The 22,984-nt window shown below is 33.9% G+C and overlaps 1 protein-coding gene across 1 annotated transcript in view; it reads left to right on the top strand.

The window, feature by feature from the left end:
• The window catches only part of LOC126891873 (plasma membrane calcium-transporting ATPase 1-like), a 77,429-nt gene that overhangs the window by 31,971 nt on the left and 22,474 nt on the right, over positions 1-22,984 (top strand). The window contains exons 7-10 of the mRNA XM_050661208.1: positions 10,045-10,731; positions 15,070-15,264; positions 21,543-21,749; positions 22,328-22,526. Coding sequence (XP_050517165.1) covers positions 10,045-10,731; positions 15,070-15,264; positions 21,543-21,749; positions 22,328-22,526 — 1,288 coding nt within the window. The remainder of the gene's footprint in view (positions 1-10,044; positions 10,732-15,069; positions 15,265-21,542; positions 21,750-22,327; positions 22,527-22,984) is intronic.

The raw sequence follows: 22,984 nt of genomic DNA, 5'->3' as shown, positions 1-22,984 counted from the left end.
TTGTCGCCTTTCAACCTTCTTTCAATCAACGTCTCCAGTCGTTTCTGTTCTGTCATTCTCCGTCTTTAAGGTCTCGTCTTTCCATGGCCTCGTTCACTTCATCCCTCCATGATCTATGGGAATTACCTCTTCTTCTCTTTCCTATTAGGCTCCAATTCGAAATATTTGATATCATCCACCTTGTACAATCTGCTCTTCTCACATGTCCATACAAAATTAAACGTTTTTCTTCAATGTAGCTGAGGATGTCTTGTTCTACTGCCATTCTTCGTTTTATCTCCTCATTTCTAATACGATCTATTATTGTCACTCTGCAGCTTCTTCTCATGAACTCCATTTGAGTTGCTGTAATTTTGGACCTGTTTCGTTTGTTTATTACCCAATTCTCTGCTCCATAGGTCATTATACTACGTACCAAGGTGTTATACAGGGTGTTTCATTGGGAAAGTAACATACGTTAACTGTAGAAAGAGGACACTTAGGCGATCTCAAAAATACCATACTTAATGGATCTTACTCCATTAATAACAAAGATACTGGGTGTTTTATCTATTTTGCCATTTTCTTAATTGGTTCATGACTTTTTAACCACACTGTATATTTATTTTATATTTGGCACGCAAATATCATTTAAGGTGTACAATAAATTAATTTATTTACAATTGTAAAAAATCCAGATCCGGATTAAAAAATATTGGAAAAATGTTCCGACCCCAAAACAACACCCTGTACATTAAATTTTTTTAAAATGGATTTTTCAGTTGAAAAGAGGATAAAAAAACTAAATTCAGTGGTATACTTTGAATTTTTGGCAAAATGATTTTTCTGGTGAAATTTGGAATTTGAATTCGGAAATTAAGTGAATTGCGAGAGCTCTAAGTAGAAAAAAATTGAAATACAGCTTACAACTTGTCAACCTCACTGTATATTGATTTTATATTTAACACGCGAATATTCTTTTAGGTGTCCAATAAATTAATTTATTTACAATTATAAAAAATCCAGGTCCGGTTTAAAAAATATTGTGTAAATATTCCGACCCAAAAAAACACCTTGTATATTAATTTTCTTTAAAATGGATTTCGCATTTGAAAAGAGGATGAAAAACAAAATTAGTGGTATACTTTTAATTTTCGACAAAATGATTTTTCTGGTAAAATTTTGAATTTGAATTCTGAAATTAGGTCAATTGCGAGAGCTCTTGTAGAAAAAATTAAAATGCGACTTAATTTTAATTAATACCTTTATTTAATCTAAATTGGTAAAATGTTAATATTTTAGTGTTTTTTATTATGTGTGAAAAATAGTTTTTGACGAATATTTATGTTTAAATAATGAATAAATCATAAAAGTTCAATAAGGAATACATCACTTTAATCAACAAAATAGCTAAAAATTATAACAAAACAGCGAAAATTTGCAGCATAATCACTATTCAAAACTAAAGCACTTATTCAAAATTACCACCATCAAAAAATTTTTTTTTTATACGTAGGTACGGTAAATTTTTGTAGTTAGGTACCTAGCGTCATATGTACTGTGTACTGTGTGTGTTGAGTAAGTGTCTTGTTACATTGCAAAGTCGACGGCATAGTCTTTGCAAAGAGACGCTAATTGTATCCGAACGTCTGCGGTCCCTCCGGTGAGTACCGATCCCACAAGGACAGAAACTATTTTCATTTATTAATTTATAATAAACGAAAAATTTCTGACCCTGGTGAGATTCGAACTCACGACTATTCGGACCTTTCGATCCAAAGGTAGGCGCTCTTCCCACTTAGCCACAGAGGGGGTCATCAAAAATTATTGTTATGCGTGCAAATGTTAATATTTTACCAATTTAGATTAAATAATGGTATTAATTAAAATTAAGTCATATTTTAATTTATTTTACTTTGAGCTTCGCAATTCACATAATTTCAGAATTCAAATTTTTCCCAGAAAAATCATTTTGCCGAAAGTTCAAAGTATACCACTAATTTGGTTTTTCATAATCTTTTTAAATGCAAAATCCATTTTAAAAAAAAATTAATATACAAGGTCTTTTTTTGGGTTGGAACATTTATACATTATTTTTTAATCCGGATCTGGATTTTTTATAATTGTAATTAAATTAATTGACTGAACACCTAAAAGAATATTCGCGTGTTAAATATTAAATCAATATACACTGTGGTTGACAAGTTGTAAGCTGTATTTCAATTTTTTTCTACTTAGAGCTCTCGCAATTCACTTAATTTCCGAATTCAAATTCAAAATTTCACCAGAAAAATCATTTTGCCGAAAATTCAAAGTATACCACTGTATCTAGTTTTTTTATCCTCTTTTCAACTGAAAAATCCATTTTAAAAAAATTTAATGTACAGGGTGTTGTTTTGGGGTCGGAATATTTTTCCAATATTTTTTAAGCCGGATCTGGATTTTTTACAATTGTAAATGAACTAATTTATTGCACGCCGTAAGTGATATTTGCGTGCCAAATATAAAATAAATATACAGTGTGGTCAAAAAGTTATGAACCAATTAAGGAAAATGGCAAAATAGATAAATTACCCAGTATTTTTGTTATTAATGGAGTAAGACCCATTAAGTATGGTATTTTTGAGACCGCATAAGGATCCTCTTTCTACAGTTAACGTATGTTACTTTACCAATGAAACACCCTGTATATTCTCTTCTTTGTATTTCTGGTAATCTTTCTATCCCAAAGTACCCTGTTCATTTGTTTAATACATGTTCTTGTCTGTGCTTATCTCTTGCTCAGTGGTTCCATTCTTTGAGGGTATGAATTCTAAGTATTTGAATTTTTAGTGTCGTTAATTTCCCTATTATCGTCCATTTCCAAGTTTCTCATTGGTTCTTGTTCTGTTATTAAATATTCGGTATATTCTAGGTTTATTTTCAGTTCATTTTTTGTGTATTCCTTTCTGTTCTGGTTAACTTTCCTGTAGAATTTTCGCATTTCCATTTGTGTATTATACTTTTCTGATTCTCTTTCTTCTTTCCTTTCAGTATTCGTTTTTCGTCTGGTCTCAGCTGACTATACTCTTCCCCCACTAGTCTCGTTTTTCGTCTTTCTTCGTTTCTATGCGATGCTTGTGCACATTCCTCATCGTACCAGTCCGACATTATTTTATCACGCTTTTGTCTTCCAATTACTTCAGTTGCTACCTCTTCGAATATGGTTCTGCACTGTCTCCAATAACGTCTTCAACTATATCATTTTACCGTTTTACTCTTATTAAAACGTTCTACTTTTTCTTTTTCTTTTATATTACTGCTTGTTTTTCTTCAATGGTGCCTTTCATTCTGTCCCTAAATTGTCATTCCATCTTTTCCTTGGTCGTCCTATACTTCTTCTACCTAACGGTGACTTGTCCCTGGCTATTCTTACTATCCTTCATTCGATTCGGACATTCTGCTTATGTTTTGATTCCACTCTTCTTTTCTGTTCTTTACCCAGTTATTTATATTGTCTACCCCACATATGCGTCTGCTTTCCTCACTTTTACCCTGTTTTGTAGTCCTTTTCCAGCAATCTTTCTTAAAATCGTCATTTCTTTGGTCTCCAGATGTCTTTGTGTTTTGCTTTTATCTGGTCTTATTTCGTCCGTGTAAGTCATAACTGGCCTAATATAGTGGAGTCACTGAAAGTGGATATGAGCTATTACCTCCGATTTCGTTGAACCTCCATCGATTTGTATGAAAATTGGTGAGTGGTTAGAGGATATCTCAAAGAACAAAGGTGACATGGTGCCAACTTGCGTTTTTACGCTGGGGGTGGATGCCCTCCCTTCTCGGGGGTGAAAATTTTTTTCTTAAAATTAACCCCATAATTCGATAGAGGGACAAATTTCAAGCAAAATTTGTTATATAAAGTTATTAAAATAAATCAAAACGTTTTGAGTTATTAAAGATCAAAGATTTTAATTTTTCTTGAGAAAAATGCATGTTTTTAACCAATTTTTCATCAATAACTCAAAAAGTGTAAGTTTTTACAAAAAAGTTATTATTATCAAAATTAAAGCTAATAAAAAATGAAATAAACCCCTTACTAGAAAAATCTTTTAATGTTAACTAAAAGTGAGTTATAGGTAATTGAATGTATATTTTTCTCGGCGAGTAAAAAACTCTAAGTATTCAAGCTGAAATAACGGGTAATTCATGCATTTTATAAGATAAACTTATTAAACATTTGTCAAAGTAATTAAAAATATCTATCAAATGAGCCCCCGAACATGTTAATAGCGTTAAAATTTATGCTCCAAGATTTTTTCAAAATCTTTTAAAAATTTTTCCAAAAAATGTTATTGTTTTTTTTTTAATAAATTCGTTCGTGCTTAAGATATCAGGTTCATCTAAAAACTGTTTGAAAGTTAATTAATAAGTGCTATTTAAGCACGTTGAACCTAATATTTAAACCCCTTACTTTTTTAAAAATAAAAGGTTAAATGACCCCGGTTGCATGGTTCCCACAGCAAAATTTAAGATTTAAACGTTTCTATCTCGGTTATTTTTTACCCTATAGAAATAGTAAAACAGGTAAAATATTGGGAACAGAAAAAACTAAAATTTGGTTATATATCATTTTTTACGTATATTGAGTATTTTTGGAATAATTATCAAAAGAATATGAGAATTACAATAATTTTAAAAATTATGATTTTTTAAATTATATCTTTTTTTCAAAAATATGCATTATAAACCTGTCTTTATCGAAAACATTAATTATGCTAATATAAAGAAGTTCTTGTAAGGATTACTATAAATTTTAATTTTTGTGGAAATGGGCGTATGTTTTATTTTTCACTTTTTCCTAAAAAATTCGAAACGGTTCTTTTATTTTCATTATTACTTGCTTAATTTTGACGCTATTACCTTGTTCTAAAGCTCATTTGATAGGTATTCCGAAGTACTTTGACAAATGTTTAGCAGAAATATTTTATACATTGCATCGTTTTCCCGTTATTTAAGCTTGAATACTTGGATTTGAGTACTCGTCGAAAAAAATACACATTCAATTGCCAATAACTCACTTTGAACTAACAGTAGTTTAGTTCTTTATGTAAGTAATGTATTCAATATTTTATTATCTACAATTTCAGTAATAATAACTTTCTTGTAAAAGCTTATAGTTTTTGATTTATACGTGAAAAAACGATTTAAACATGCATTTTTTTACGAAAAATTAAAAATTTTGGTCTTTAATAACTCAAAAAGTGTTGTAAAAAAATTTTAATAACTTCATATAACAAATTTTGCTTATAATTTGTCCCCCTATCGACTTGTGGTATTATTTTCAATACAATAATTTTCACCCCCGAGAAGGGGTGACATCCACCGAAGGGTAAAAGCGCAAGTTGGCATCATGTCACCTTTGTTCCTTGAGGTATCCCCTAATTATTCCCCAATTTTTATGAAAATCGATGGAGGTTCAACGAAATCGCAGGTAAAAACCTTCAGTGACTGCACTAATAGTCCAGGACGCATCTGTTTTGAGATGAACGTTGAGAGGTGACTCAAATTTTTTTGCAGAAGTTGCTTGAAAATAACTCAAATAATAATAATATTTGAGTTATCCTCCCACTCAAAATGGTCCGGAACATTGTTTAAATAATCAAAATGTCAAAATATGAAGGAAAAATTCGATTTTTTTATTGATTTTTTGATTATAACTTTAAAACTTTTCATTTCTGAAAAAAGTTGCACTGACATAAAAGTTGCGTAATTAAATTTCATACAATATAGAATTGATTATAAATTTAAAAAATAGTCACCCTTGTTGCAAAATAGCAATAATTGCGAAAAAAACCATACAAAAACAAGTATTCGCATTTAAGGTTTTTCAACCATTTATGTCACACTTAGGACCTTCATATTTTACCCAGAAAAGCTTTATGCTATAGTAAAACAACACTGTAAATTTCATTAAGATCGGTTTAATATATTTTGCAAAATAAATTTTGAAATCCAGCTTTCGCAAAAAAAATTCATTTTTTTAAAATGTTGCAGCACTGAAAATAAAGCAGATAGCAAGTTGAATTTTTTTTGCTTATAGAAGTGTACTGTATCTTTCATTTGCAATTCGCAAAATTAAAATCGATTACTTACCACGGCGTCAGAAATTTTTTTAAATAAACATTAATTTTTGGTGCTACGCGCAGGGCAGCAGTGTTGGATTCACACAAGTTGATTTCCACCAAAATTTCTTCCAATCTTTATCTAATATATTATTTTCTTACTCTATATTTTGTTGTATTTTAATATTTTAACTCCACAAAAATAAAACTAGTTTTATTATTGTTTGTGAAATATTGTTTAAACAATTGCAAATATGTTTAAAAATAATAAACTTTTATTCTCTAAGTTAAAATATATGAACAAAGAATGTTTTTGCTAAAAAAAGTGTTATTTCAAAAGATAGAGTATGTGTTTTTATTTTGCAGTAAACAAATTTATTTATTTATATCGAAATGTAATAAAAATTAAAATGTATCAATCATTATCAAATGTCATTGGAATGCCCAATCAGAGCAAACTATCCGCTGTCCTGCGCGTAGCACCAATAATTAATGTTTATTTAAAAAAATTCCTGACGCCGTGGTAGTTAATCGATTTTAGTTTTGCAAATTGCAAATGAAAGGTACAGTACACTTCTATAAGCAAAAAAATTTTCAGTCCTGTAACATTTTGAAAAAATGAATTTTTTTTGCGAAAGCTAGATTGCAAAATTTATTTTGCAAAATTATTTAACCGATCTTAATGAAATTTAAAGTGTTGTTTTACTGTATCATATAGTTTTTCTGGGTGAAATAGGAAGGTCCTAAGTGTAGCATAAATGGTTGAAAAACGTAAAATGCGAATACTTGTTTTTGTATGGTTTTTTTCGCAATTATTGCTATTTTGCAACAAGGCTGACTATTTTTTAAATTTATAACCAATTCTATATTGTATGAAATTTAATTACGCAACTTTTATGTCGGTACAACTTTTCTCGCAAATAAATACTTTTAAAGTTATAATCAAAAAACGAAGAAAAAAATCGAATTTTTCCTTCATTTTTTGACATTTTGATTATTTAAACAATGTTCCGGACCTTCTTGAGAGGGAGGATAACTCAAATATTATTTGAGTTATTTTCAAGCAATTTCTGCAAAAAAATTTGAGTCACCTCTCAACGTCCAAATGTACTAATATTTTTACAGATGCTATAATAACTGACTGATATATTTGGGCCTTTATTTTCACTCTTTGCTTGTTTTTCCAAATTGTGTCGTTTAGGCATCCGGCCGTTCTACTGGCTTTAATTATTTAGCATTTTCCTCTTCTTCGATCTTGTTGTCGGCTGATAGATTAATTCCCAGGTATTTGAGAGTCATTACTTGTTGTATAATTTGATTGTCTAACTCCAATTTGCATCTTATTGTTTTTTTGGCTATTACTTAGCTTTTTATTTTTTGGGCTGATATTTTCGTATTCATTTTTTTTGCGTTAATGTTGAATTGGTACAATATTCTTTGTACAATCTTTGTAGGTCGTCTTCGCACTATGCTATTAACACGGTGTCATCAGCGTAACAGAGTATTTTTATCTCTATGGACCATTTTGTACCTTCCTTTTTTCTTCACTTGGTTTATTATTGCATCCAACATTATATTAAACAGTAGAGGGCTTAGTGAATTTCCTTGCTGATTCCTGTGTTTGCTTCTTAGTCCATGTGGTGAGACCGCTCCCGTCTGAAAACATTTCTGTGGTTTCCTATTCAAAAATGTCCCCTTTAAACAAATCTGAAGGGGGCCGGGCGGAATTTTTGGGCAGAAATTGTTTAAACATTTTTTTTAAACTATTACAAAATATCTATGTTTTTTCTCTGGTACATATCTTGTGATTTTTCTCAAAAATTGATAGTTTTCGAGTTATAGTCGATTTAAAATCTGAAAAATGCGAAAATACGCATTTTCTAGACTTAAAGAGGAAACAGTAGCGATCAACAGGTAGCGAAAACGCGTTCCAAGATTGCGGCTGTAATTTTGAATATTTTTTTGAGATATTTGGCACACGTATTCGTAATATAATAAAGAATGGCGGTACAGAGCCCAATTTGAAAAATATATTAGTACGTGGAAATTACTCTGTAATTAAATACAATATTAAAAAACTGGCCTGTACCGCCATTAAGAAGAACAAAAAAATACACTTTGTTCAAATAAACTTTTTTATCCGATGCCTAGATTTTGTGTCATTTTGGAACTACTAATGAAATAAAAAATTTTAGTAGTTCCAAAATGACACAAAATCTAGGTATCTGATAAAAAAGTTTATTTGAAGAAAGTGTATTTTCTTGTTCTTCTTAATGGCAGTACAGACTCGTTTTTTTAATATTGTATTTAATTACAGAGTAATTTCCACATATTAATATATTTTTCAAATTGCCAAATAATTAGAAAAAATATTCAAAATTACAGCTGCAATCTTGGAACGCGTTTTTGCTACCTGTTGATCGCTACTGTTTCCTCTTAAAAAACACGCATTTAAATTAGTATTTTTGAGGTTGCCAGACACTTAAGTTGAAGTTTAAACATTCAGTTTCAAGATTCTGAAGAGTGATCGGGTCTAACCTTAATTTAGACAGTTGTTTTTTAATTGTTAAATATGCGTGTCCATCTGATTTTTTTGCCGGTGCGGCGCGCGGCGCGCTCTATTTCAACAATTTCCTATTTTTACCCAAAATTTTTTTTTATATTCTATGGGACATTCTAAATAAAATAAGTTTCTTGTCATTTTTCTCAAAAGGTAACAGTTTTAAAGTTATAAGCGATTTAAAATCCGAAAATGCGTATTTTTGCATTTTTCTGATTTTAAATCGCTTATAACTTTAAAACCATTAACTTTTGAGAAAAATGACGAGAAACCTGTTTTATTTAGAAAGTCCCAAATAATCTAAAAAAATATTTTTCGAGGGAAAATTAGATAATATTTTTGAAATAGAGTGCGCGGCACCGTCAAAAAAATCGGATGAACACGCATGATTAACAATTAAATAACAATTGGGTAAATTGAAGTCAGACCCGATCACTCTTCAGAATCTTAAAAATGAATGTTTAAACTACAATTTAAGTAAGTACTTGGCAACCTCAAAAATACTGATTTAAATATAGTTTTTACGCCTCGAAAATGCGTATTTTCGCATTTTTCAGATTTTAAATCGCTTTTAACTCGAAAACTATCAACTTTTGAGAAAAATGACAAGATACCTTTCTTGTTTAGTATGACCCAAAAAACCTAAAAACATATTTTCTTGTTTAAAAAAAGGTGATATTTTGTATTTGTTTAAAAAAATTGTTTAAACAATTTCTGCCCAAAAATTTCGGCCGGCACCCTTCAGATTTGTTTAAAGGGAACATTTTTTAATAGGAATCCGCAAAGAAACCGAATCAGAAATTTTTTCAGATGCGAGCGGTCTCACCATGGACTTATCTATGGATTCTGAATTACATTGACTTTCATTACTATTTTATTTCTTACACATACGAGTATGTTTTCTATCAGTTTAATGATATCCAGTGGTAAATTTTTATCATGTAGTAGGTGTATCACATCTTTTAATTTTATTCTATCAAACGCTTTTTCTAGATCTATGAAACAGAAAAAGGCTGGCTTGTTATATTCTAACGATTTCTCCCCTATTTGCCTTATCGCAAAAACTGCATCGTTACATGAACTTCCACTTCTAAATCCTTGTTGTTCATCCGATATATTTATGCACGCCATTATTTTCTCCATCAGTATTTTTGTTGTGAGTTTCAGTATAGTGCTCAATAAATTTACCCCTCCATAGTTACTGGGGTCTGCCCTATCACCTTTCTTAAATAACACTATCTTTTGAGTGGTTCTCCATTCTTCTGGAATTCTTCCTGTATTTATTATTTTACTTATCAGGATATTCAGTCCTTTGTGAAGTCTCTCTCCTCCTATTAAAACTTTGAGCTAATTTAAAAATAAAATGATATGACCATTTTTATATCTATATTTATATTTTTTCAGCCTCCAGAACGCGGTAGTAATCTACCGAGACAAGTTGGCAACAAAACAGAATGTGCATTACTAGGATTCGTCCTAGGACTTCGAAAGGACTACCAAATCATCAGGGACAACCAGCCCGAAGAAACATTCACTCGAGTATACACTTTCAATTCAGACAGAAAATCAATGAGTACCGTGATCCCCCGATCAGGTGGCGGTTACCGATTATTTACCAAAGGTGCTTCAGAAATAATCCTAGAAAAGTGTGCCTTTATCTACAGCTATGATGGTCGTCTTCAAAAATTCACACAAGATATGCAGAAAAGGCTGTTAAGACTAGTAATAGAACCTATGGCTTCGAATGGACTCAGAACCATTTGCCTTGCTTATAGAGACTTCGTTCGTGGTGCACAAGAAATGAATCAGGTGTATATAGAACGTGAACCTAACTGGGACGATGAAAAATATATTGTCAATAACTTAACATGCCTGTGTGTTGTTGGTATTGAAGATCCTGTTCGACCCGAAGTACCTGCAGCCATTAGGAAATGCCAGAGAGCTGGCGTCACTGTAAGAATGGTCACTGGTGACAATTTGAATACAGCTGTGTCGATTGCCACTAAATGTGGTATTGTAAAACCAAATGATGATTCCCTCATTCTCGAAGGAAAAGAATTTAACAGAAGAATTAGGGACAGCTCTGGAGAAGTAGGTATCTAATTTCAGTTTTTATAAAAAAATATTAATTGGTTATGTATCTCTGTCTTGTCGTTTCCTCATTACTTGATAGACGGAGAGGCAGCGCTGAAAAATCTCTTTGAATTTACTAAAGCTAGATTTTTCACAGTTGATTACTGTGAGTGTGTAGAAAAACATACTGCGGTCGGTCAAGCGAAACGTAGAACTGGGGTTACTGAGAGGGTATCAAAGTTGCTTTCCTACGAAAGTAATTAAATCCATTTACTAAGGCTGAAAATCAGTACACACATTCTAAATTAAATATAAATAAAAGTTATTATAGTCGGTATGACGGGACAGAGCCGGTCGGTCGGTCCCAATAGTCGATTGAGGAAATGAAGCATTTTGGCTCGCAAAAGTAGGGAATAGTCCAAGAATCATTTTCTATATCTGCCGCTACCTTAGGGGTAGTTGCCACCCCATCTCAGGGGTGGGAATGTTTTATTACATTTTAACCATGTAATTTGATGGAAAAGGTGATTCTAAGAAAAAAATGTTTTCAAGATTTTCTTCGTAAAACTAATATTTTTCGAGTTATTCGCGCTTGAAAATAACAGTTTTTCGACGAAAAAATCGACTTTTTTAGAGGGTTTTTTGAGAATTCCTCGAAAAATATGCATTTAATCAAAAAAACTGGATATCAAAATTGTATCTTTTAGTAACACAAACCAAATTCTTTTCCAATAATATCTTTAAGGCCAATACAAACCGAGATACGGCATGTTAAGGGTTAGCTTTTTTCGTCAAATGAATAATTTGAAATATTCAAAGCCAAATAATGAGAAAAATTTGCATTTTTCGAGGAAAACTTAAATAATCTTTTTTCATGTATAAAATTATACCTTTAAAAAAATAATAAAAAGTTTCTAGCATGAAAATTAAGCGACTTATAATCAAAAACATGTCGGTACCTGCTTTTCTCTACGAAAAAATCAGTGAAAACAACCCCTGAACTACCTTCCTAATTCAAAATTGGTCTTCACCTTTCTGTAGTTCTTTTATATTTATAGTATCAATACACTCAAACACTCAAGGAGCTTGATCTATTTTAAATGCCTAATTTTGGAAAAATTGGAGTTTTAAGAAAAATTTATTTTTTGCAATTTGGTATTTTTCACATTTTACTTCACATTTACTACTATCAAAATATCTATGAAAAAACTAAATATACGAAAAAAATTATAAACTACTAAATTGTATCTTTTTTAATGACTAAAAGTACCCTGTGCATAGATTTTCATTACAGTGAATAGTTAGCCAGATATAGCTGTTTAAAACCTCAATTTACCAGCAAACACACCCTTATTCGAGCCATTTAAACCCGCCCCAATTAAAAACTAAGGGATCTTACGGAATTTAATTTACACAGTCTTAAAGCTCTTTAAAAATGCTACAAAATCATTTTTGAAGATACTTCTTATCGCCAAAATTATATAGAATATTTTTCGAGGTATTCTCTAAAAAACCTCTAAAAAACTCGATTTTTTCGTCGAAAAACTGTTTATTTTCAAGCGCGAATAACTCGAAAAATATTAGTTTTACGAAGAAAATGTAAAAAACATTTTTTTCTTAGAATCACTTTTTCCATCGAATTACATGGTTAAAATGTGATAAAAAATTCCCACCCCCGATATGGGGTGGCAACCACCCCCAAGGTTTTAGCGTATGATAGCGGCATGATATAGAAAATTCCTTGGACTATTCCCTACCTTCTGTAAATATTTCAAGTACATCCATGCTGGACGAAAAAATTGCGAGCAAAATGCTTCATTTCCTCAATCGACTATTGGGGCTGACCGACCGGCTCTGTCCCGTCATACAGCTAACCGACTATAATAACTTTTATTTATATTTAATTTAGAATGTGTGTACTGATTTTCAACCTTAGTAAATGGAAATAATTACCTTCGTAGGAAAGCAACTTTGATACCCTCTCAGTAACCCCTGTTCTATGTTTCGCTTGACCGACCGCAGTATGTTTCTCTACAGAATCACAGTAATCAACTGTGAAAAATTTAGCTTTAGTAAATTCAAAGAGATTTTTCAGCGCTGCCTCTTGGTCGTGGGATAATACTCAAGAGATTAAATGTCACATCGGAAAGGCAAAGAGTGCATTCTTGACTATGAGCTCTGTGTTCAAGAGCCATGACATCACTCTAAAAACAAAAATAAGTCTCCTTAAATAGGTATAATTATATACATGAAAAAAGATTATTTAAGTTTTCCTCTAAAAATGCAAATTTTTCTCATTATTTGGCTTTGAATATTTCAAATTATTCATTTGACGAAAAAAGCTAACCCTTAACATGCCGTATCTCGGTTTGTATTGGCCTTAAAGATATTATTGGAAAAGAATTTGGTTTGTGTTACTAAAAGATACAATTTTGATATCCAGTTTTTTTGATTAAATGCATATTTTTCGAGGAATTCTCAAAAAACCCTCTAAAAAAAACGATTTTTTCGTCGAAAAACTGTTATTTTCAAGCGCGAATAACTCGAAAAATATTAGTTTTACAAAGAAAATCTTGAAAACATTTTTTTCTTAGAATCACCTTTTCCATCGAATTACATGGTTAAAATGTAATAAAACATTCCCACCCCTGAGATGGGGTGGCAACTACCCCTAAGGTAGCGGCAGATATAGAAAATGATTCTTGGACTATTCCCTACTTTTGCGAGCCAAAATGCTTCATTTCCTCAATCGACTATTGGGACCGACCGACCGGCTCTGTCCCGTCATACCGACTATAATAACTTTTATTTATATTTAATTTAGAATGTGTGTACTGATTTTCAGCCTTAGTAAATGGAAATAATTACCTTCGTAGGAAAGCAACTTTGATACCCTCTCAGTAACCCCCGTTGTACGTTTCGCTTGACCGACCGCAGTATGTTTCTCTACACACTCAGTAATTAACTGTGAAAAATTTAGCTTCAGTAAATTCAAAGAGATTTTTCAGCGCTGCCTCTTGGTCGTGGGATAATACTCAAGAGATTAAATGTCGCATCGGAAAGGCAAAGAGTGCATTCTTGACTATGAGCTCTGTGTTCAATAGCCATGACATCACTCTAAAAACAAAAATAAGGCTCCTTAAATGTTACATGTAGTCAGTGCTTCTATACGGAGTAGAAACGTGGACATTGAAGGCGGAAACTCTATCGAAACTTCAAGCTTTTGAGCTATGGTTGTACAGAAGGATCCTGAAGATACCCTGGACAGACAAAGTCACCAATGAAGAAGTACTACGGAGGATGAACACAACCGCAGATTTAGTCAACATCGTGACGGGCCGTAAGCTGCAGTACTTGGGGCATATAATGAGAAATCAAGGCAGATACGAGCTACCCCAGTGCATTTTACAAGGTAAAATTGAAGGAAAAAGGGCCCCAGGACGAAGATGAATATCCTGGCTTGCTAACCTGAGAGCATGGTATAGAAAGACCTCAACACAACTATTCCGTATAGCAACTAACAAAGTCATCATAGCTAGAATGATCGCCAACGCTCGGAACGGACAGGCACCCTAAGAAGAAGAAGCCTCTTGGTCTATGAGTACTTGAGTCACTGATCGTGACTGGCTCCAATAATCCATTGATCTCTATCTTTAGCTGATCTAAGGGTTTCGGAGAATGTGTGATCAGCTGAGTTCTGAATTTGGCCGGACCATTTGGCTGGTGACCGTCCTCTTGGTCTTTTCCCCGGAATCTTTTCAGAAACAACTAATCTTTTTCTAAGTTATCGTCACACCTCTGCGAACCACGTGACCAAAGACCTGTAGAATTCGCTGCAGACATGAGCACACAGTCTTTTTTAATGTCAAGTTGGTTCAGAATGGAAGCGTTTGTCCGATCTGCTGTCAAAGGTATCAGCAGCATTCTTCTATCAAAAGAAATGAATATCATAGAGCTGGTATCACTGTCAGAATGGTCACTGGTGACAATTTAAATACATCCATGTCGATTGCCACTACATGTGGTATTGTAAAACCATACGATGACTCCCTTATTCTAGAATAAAAAGAATTTAACAGAAAAATTAGGGACAGCTCTGGAGAAGTAGGTATCTAATTTTAAGTTTCTATAAAAAATGTACAATACAACGATTCCAGCTTCACTTTACTTTACGATCAGCTAGAATCATTTCGTAGACTTTCTTCACATTTTCCAGTGTAACTGCCGGTGGTTTGTCCAGTGGATGGTTCATCCAATGTACCCTTATTGTGTATCATTATATATCTGTTTGTCATTATTAGACCATCCGATAAATTAGAAGTTGTTGGCTTCATTTTTTTTATTATATACTTTTAGGTTCAACAACATCTTATTGACCAAGTTTGGCCTAAGTTGCGTGTTCTGGCGAGGTCATCTCCCACGGATAAATACATTCTTGTCAAGGGTATTATAGATAGTGAGTTAAGTGCTTGTAGAGAAGTAGTAGCTGTAACTGGTGACGGTTCAAATGATGGACCAGCATTAAAAAAGGCTGATGTTGGATTTGCAATGGTAAGTTTTGAAATATAAACTATGGTGAGCTATTCTTAGAGTTTTCTCTTACAGAGCACTCCACTCATTCGCTACCAGTTAAACCAACTAGCCGATATATAGCAGTGGCGGCCCGTGAGGTAGTGCCATAGAGCCATGGCACTATCTTGCTAACTATGCAGAAACATATTTTTTATCTTCAAAACCTTTTAATGCTTGTTAATTTTTTTGTTTGTATTTCTTATTATCTTTTTAAATTATATAAAATCTGGTAACCTTGTGCATAGTACAATCCCTGCCACTTACAGGGGAGATTATTCGACAGGAGAATGTTGTGCCGAAATCAGTACTGGCACATCTGAAAAGAGAAAGATTTCACGAGCATTCTATGTAAATGACAGAGAAAGAACTATATTGGACTATTAGTATACCTTCAAATGAGAATCTTTGTGCCGGGCACGAGGGTATCTATTTATTTCGAGTTTCTTTACGTGCTGGCTTCTCACTTTTATTATGGCTATTTTCTGTTAAAAAGTTTTTGTATTTATAATTAAACTTTTAGTGCATCATGATCGTGGGTGTATTATAAATAATATTTTGATTATTTCTTAGGTTTAATTTATTAATAATTGACAATGAATCAGATTAGCATCTTAAAAAACTTTTTTAGTGGTTTTTCGTTAGAAAAAAAAACTACAAATTTTATAAGCTTTTGTGGAGCTTTCGAGTTAGCTTTAAGAGGTCACGACGAAAAAGAAAATTCAGAAAATAGAGACATATTTAAGAAGCAGGTCAATTTTAGCGCCGAATTAGACAACGACTTAAAGGTTCATATTCAAAGTTCCAGATTTTTCAAAGGTCTTCTCCGGACATTAAGTTGCTTCTAATTTATTTATGTCGGAGAAGTTTTCTGCTTATAAGCATCAGTTCCCCGAAATATTTCTTAATGAAACATGGAGACAGTTTTAATTTTTAAGCAAAACTCGGTTTAAAACTCAATTAGAAGTACTGTAGGTATTAGCGAGATGAATTAGGTACTACCTCTGGGGCTGTTCTGCTATCGGTTTTATTAAACGAGGAAGGTTTAAAAGCCACATTTGAAGAAACTATTAAATTTTGAAATATTTTGAATTTGAATTAAATACAACGAAAGAAGAACGACTTAGTGCTTTAGGTATGCTATCTGCAGAAAAGCATTTTGTAAATTGTATTGATAATTTTAATAATAAAGCCATTGAAAACTTTGCAACAAAAAAAAAAGAATCGTAATCGGGTTTCATATATCGTAAATTTTTAGAAGTGATATTACACAAATTTGTGCATGTGTGTGAAAAATAAAATAGTATTATTTTCATAATTTTGTAAATAGAGACTAGATCATAATAACAAACTTCAAGTACTATCAGCAGTAAGTACTGGTGGTATGTTGAGGGTTTTTTATTATTTATTAATTTACGGAACTGTTTTGATAAATTTTGGACACTTTCTTGGTATCTCAGATAAATATAGGTACATAAGATACATAAGGTAAAAGTATCTGCGCCTATTTTTTAATTTTTGTTTTAAGTACATATACCTTTTTTGGCAATATCCTGAATATGTCACTAAAAATTTTGGCGGCTGCCCGAATTCTGGCACTACCTTCATAAAGTGGTACGAGCCGCCACTGGTATATCGTGGGCAATTTGTCGATCTAGTATCACCTTTCCGTCGTGAAGGGGTCAAGGTATTAAATTCTCCTACTCGTCATAGTTTTCCTCCAAGCAGTTTGATGTCCCCAACTATACCAATCACATGTACTCCATTTTCTACCTACTAACCTTAATTCCTTCCTCTTCAGTAGCCCTCCTCCAACCCTTCAACGTTTCCTCGAATATTTCTTTGCTGTTCTCTACTAATAAGATATCAGCAAATAACATTGACCAAGGAGCCCCCCTCCTTACCTTCTTCGTCAGTACCCACATAACAAGATTAAACAAGTTGGGACTTAGTCTAGAGTCTTGATGTAAGCTTTCGGCCAATCCGATACAAGTCCTTACTTTGGTGTGCGCTCGCCCATACCCAAGAGGGAAAGTAAAACTAGGAACAATATACGCAGGAAGCTAACCGGAAGTAAATGGGGTGGAACATGCATTGTGTTTTTCAACTGCTGAATATACGTGCCCCGTTTGGAATAGATCTGCCCACACCAAACACGTTTATACTATGCTAAATGAGACACGCAGAATAGTAACGAGATGAATGAAACTGATGTCACTTTTAAACCTATATAAGGCAGCGAGTGTTGCTGCTTTAAGTAAGTAACATCGGTTCTTGACACTCTTCCATCCGAACCCTTAATCTTAATCTCCCGCTATATAATCTTTTCATCCTCTCGGTCTTTTATAAATCTTCATAGAGCTATGCAGACGGTCTTTCATTAGCAATATCTAAATCGTGTTTTGCCTTCTTCTTTGGAATATTTCTTCCTCTCTTTTAGACCTGTCATACCTCTTTCTAGCCTCTTTATTCTCCCTAGCCTTCTGTTGTACTTCATCCTTCCACAATTAAGTTTCTTTATTTATCCCTGTGAGGTTCTTTACCAGATTTTTCCCTAGCACTTCCTCTTTTACTCTTACCACAACTTTGCTGTTGACTTCCCACCAGTCATTGACTGTAGGTGTTTCCTCAAGCTCTTCCAACACTACTCTTAAATATTCTTGCCAAATCCTTATCCTTTAACTTCCACGACTTTACATTCTTCTATTCTACTTGCTTTCCTTTCCGCCTCACCTTTGTCTTGGAAAGGAAAGCAAGTATTACACCAGAAAGTAAAGTAGGTAGTAGAATTACATTTATATATATATAATATCGGTTTACAACGTTCTTCGACGTCTTCCGATTTCCAATCTCCATCTCGTTCTGTCATTCCATAGATCGTCCTCGAGTTCTCTGTCCCTGATTTCTCTATCAACTCCTTCTCTCCAACTTCTTCTAGGTCTTCCTGGTCTGCGCCTTCCTCTTGGTTGCCATTCGAGGATTTGTCTTGGTATTCTATTCTCCGGCATTCTCCTTACGTGTCCGTACCAGCTGAGTTGTTTCGTCCTGATGTCGTCAACAATAGTATGTGTAACCCCCATGATTTCTCGGACTCTCTCGTTTGTTATTTTGTCGCGTCTAGATATTCCCGCTGAACGGCGCCAGAAGTCCATTTCTGTTGCTCTAAGCATTTTCTCTGTTCTGTCTTTTATGGGCCACACTTCGCATCCATATGTTGTGATGCTTTTTATTATAGTGTTATATATTCTTTTTTTATTCTCCTTAGAAATATTTTTATCCCACAGTACGCTGTTTAGTAAGGATATGCCTTTCCTACCCTGTATATTTCGTTCCTTAATAGCTGCATCTAATTTTCCGTCTTGAGTGATCTTTACTCCCAGGTATTTGTAGTCTTCACATAATTTTATTTCTTGATTTTCCTCTACTCGGAGGCTATGTTGGTCTCCTCCGATACTCATGTATTCAGTTTTTTCCATATTCACTTCTAGGCCCCACTCTGTAAACTCTTCTAATAGTTTTCGCATCATGTAACTAAGATCTTCAGAGTTCTGTGCGATGATCACCTGGTCATCCGCAAAGCACAGCGTGTACAAAGTTGAGTCCGTTAGTGGTATGCCCATATTCGTACATTTTTTCTTCCATTTGTTGAGTGCTGCTTCGAGGTATATTTTGAATAGTGTTGGTGAGATACATCATCCTTGCCTTAGTCCTTTAGTTACTGTGAATCCAGGTGTTATGAGATTTCCCGTTTTAATTCTTGTTGTTTGTTGGTAGTACAACGTTTTTACGGCTTCAACCAATTCTATATTTACATTTGTTTTCTCCAGTGCCTCCCATAATTTAACCAGCGGGACACTATCATACGCTTTTCTAAGGTCTACAAACATCAGATGGACTTCTTGGCCACGAGCAACTTTCTTTTCAATTATCTGAGTAATGGAGAAAACATGATCTATTGTAGATCGACCTGCGCGAAAACCAGCCTGTTCTTCGGCTTCCATATTTTGGTATTCTTCTTCTATTCGATTTTTAATAAGTTTTCCATATATTCTGCTGATACTACTAGTGACTGCAATTCCTCTATAGTTTTCAGGTTTTGATTTATCTCCCTTTTTGTGGATAGTGCTCAGATGTGACTCTTTCCATTCTTTAGGTATTTCATGGTTATTCAAGCATTGCTGGAAAAGTTGTCTTAGCCGCTTAATTAAAACTTTAGGTCCATATTTGATGAGTTCCGGAGCTATATTTCCTGGGCCCGGTGATTTGCCATTCTTCAACTGTTTACATATGGTTTCGACTTCTCTCTCATTTACTCTGATTGGTGATCCTATCAACCTGACGCTTTGTATATCGTTGGATTGTATCTGTTTGAAGGGCTCTCTTGTCTCTGTTAGTAAATCTTCAAAGTATCTTTCCCAAGTTTGTGGTGATATGGACTGAATAATGTCTTTTTTTCTGTCGTTTCTTAAATTTTTTAATAGTTTCCAACTTTCTGAACTTTGGCTTCCACCTATGTATGTATTTAGCATGGTACACTTTTTTGTCCAGAGTTCGTTTTTCTTTAGACATATTTTTCTCCTGACCCTCGCTTGCATTCTTTTATAATGTATTCTGTCTTCCACGTTTTTTGTGTTCAGATATTTTTGATACGATTCTCTTTTCTTTGTTATTTCCTGCGAAATATCTTGATCCCACCAATACGGTTTTCGATGTACGGTTTTTTCATATCGCCCTAGTGCTTCTAAGGCAGCGGCGTGTATACATTCTTTGATGTTTTCGTATGACTGATTCACATTTCTGGTATTATCTTCCGTTTCAATTAGTTTTTCTTCCAGTCTACGTTTATATAGGTTTTTAACACTTTCTTGGTGTAAACTATTCAAATTGTATCGTACTTCTTGGAGCTGTTCATTTGAATTATTACCTTGCTGCGTTTCTTTTTCTATTTTCGGTGGAAATGAAATATCTGAACGTAGGAGATAGTGGTCACTGCCGCAAATTGGTCCTCTACATGCTCTCACATCTGTTGTTTTCAGTCGACTTTTTTGTTTAAGAATGACATAGTCTATAATTGATTTTAAGTTGCGTGTTTCCTGAGTCCACGTATATTTATGAATATTTCTATGCTGGAAATATCCATTCATTATTCTAAGTCCATTCTGGTCGCAGATATCTATTAACCTTTCTCCGTTATTGTTTGTGTTATCTTCCCCATATCTGCCAACTACTTTGTCGTTGTTCTTTTTCCCGACTCTGCTGTTGAGGTCTCCTAGGATTATTATTTCTCTGGTGTTTCCCACCTTTGTGATTTCTTCACTCAGGTGTTCGAAAAAGTTATCTTTCACATTTACAATAGCATCGTCGTTGATTGCATATACTCCCAGAATCGTCATTCTGTATCCTTTTATACACATATTCATTTTTATCATTCTTTCATTGATGCCTTCCCATGATGTTATGTATTTTCTGAAGCGACGGTGTACCATAATTGAGACTCCTTGTTGAGCTCTACGTTCTTTTGTTACTCCGATGTAGAAATGGTCGTATTTACCTAGATTTTCCGATCCTTGACCTTTCCGTTTGGTTTCCGTAATAACAGCTATGTCTATCTTCATATTGTTCAGTTCTTCTAAGACTTCTTGAGTTTTCTTTGAGATCCCTTGGACGTTCCATGTCGCAAAAATCATTTTCCTTTTCCGTAGCATTTTTCGTCGTCGTATATCAGTCCTGTTCCGAGGCCGGATTTTGGATTTTTTAACCTTTAAGATTTTTGACGAGTACCGAGGGGTTAGCCCAATGCCTCAACCCCCAACTTGGAGGGCCAGGGTTTGATTTTGGAGTGTTCCTTCTCCTAGACGGTTTGCTTTCACTGCAGCTTAAGAGTATCGCCTGCCCTTTAATTGTATACGAACCCTAAAATCGGGGGTCGCCACTTCCGCCATACACACCGTACCGAAGATGTTCTTCTCCGCCGTGGATACCGTTGTGGTCTTCATCCGTCACCCTGGACAAGGGACCCTAAGCAGGTACTAGTTTCCCGGGTCAGGAAACTCCTGGAATCTGCGGAGGGCAGGGATTGATTCACTTTCCCTGGTAGGACTGTCCAAAGGAGTTCCTATCCGCTACCCAGAATTACATTTAACACTAGTGATTTCATATTAAGATCTTTGATAATGTAATATCAATTATTCTTATTAAGCTTAAAAGCACCCCATGAACGTGACACCAATTATCTTTTCTGGCGTCCTTTTTTGTTTTAGGGTATTGCTGGTACAGATGTCGCAAAAGAAGCTTCTGATATTATTTTGACTGATGACAACTTCACTAGTATCGTCAAGGCTGTTATGTGGGGTAGAAACGTTTATGACAGTATAGCTAAATTTTTACAGTTTCAGCTTACTGTCAATACAGTTGCCGTTATCGTGGCTTTTACTGGTGCTTGTGCTGTCCAAGACAGTCCTTTAAAGGTAGTGTCACTTTTAGTTTATTTGTAGCTTAAAAATAATAGCATTATTTTATTAAGAGGCAACATCAGAGCGTGGAAAACGCGTTCCAAGATTACAGCTTTAATTTTGAATATTTTGTCGAGATATTTGGCACACATACTCGTAATATAGTAAAGAATGGTGGTACAGAGCCCAATTTCAGAAAAATATTAATATATGGACATTACTCTATAAATCATTGAAATATTAAAAAAACGAGTCTATACCGTTATTAAGAAAAACAAAAACTACACTTTCTTCAATTAAACTTTTTTATCCCATGGCTAGATTTTGTGTCACATTGGAATTACTAAAAATCGATTATCTATAACAAGAAATCCAACTTGACTGACTTGACAACATTTAGCGCGCCTATGAGGATAATAATTATTATTATCACAATATTGTGCCTTCACTTTTGCTAGTATAGTGTCAATGTCACTATCATATTGTCGAGGCACTATTGACGCACTGTTAAAAGTTCGTAGAACTTTCGAAAACAAAAATTGATGACGCGCTGATATAACACCTCTTAAAACCTTTATATGTCGTGTTTTTAGGCTGTACAAATGTTATGGGTGAATTTAATTATGGATACATTAGCTTCTTTGGCTTTAGCTACTGAACTACCCAGTGAAGACTTACTTCTCAGGAAACCCTATGGTAGAACAAAACCCTTAATTTCCAGAACTATGATGAAGAACATTTTAGGACAAGCCATATATCAATTAGTAGTTATATTTGGATTACTTTTTGTAGGTACGTAATCTTATCTAACCCTTTCACTGCGCATGGCACAGATCCGTGCCAGACTGAGTGTTCAGACAGTGTCTATGGCATGGATTCGTGACACATGCACATTCAAACTTTCATTGTCAGTAGAGAGTGAGCACCTGAGCATGTCTTTAAAAAAATGTAGCAGTGAAAGGGTTAATTCAACAAAGGGAATAAATTTACATTAGCTTCACATTACTTTTTGTAGGTACATAGTCTTATTTAACCCTTTCACTGCGTATGGCACGTCTCCGTGTCAGGCTGAGTGTTCAGTGTCGGTGGTGCGGATCCGTGACACATGCACATTCAAATTTTTATTGTCAGTAGAGAGTGAGCACCTGGACATGCCTTTCAAAAAAATTTAACAGTGAAAGGGTTAATTCCACAAAGGGGAGGAATATATACAGTGTGTCCAATTCAGTCGGCATCATATGGGAGACTTG

This window comes from Diabrotica virgifera, chromosome 9, assembly GCF_917563875.1.
Source record: "Diabrotica virgifera virgifera chromosome 9, PGI_DIABVI_V3a".
NCBI classification, from domain to species: Eukaryota; Metazoa; Arthropoda; class Insecta; order Coleoptera; family Chrysomelidae; genus Diabrotica; species Diabrotica virgifera.
Note: the sequence above shows the minus strand (reverse complement) of the source record. Positions and strands in the feature narration are given on the sequence as shown.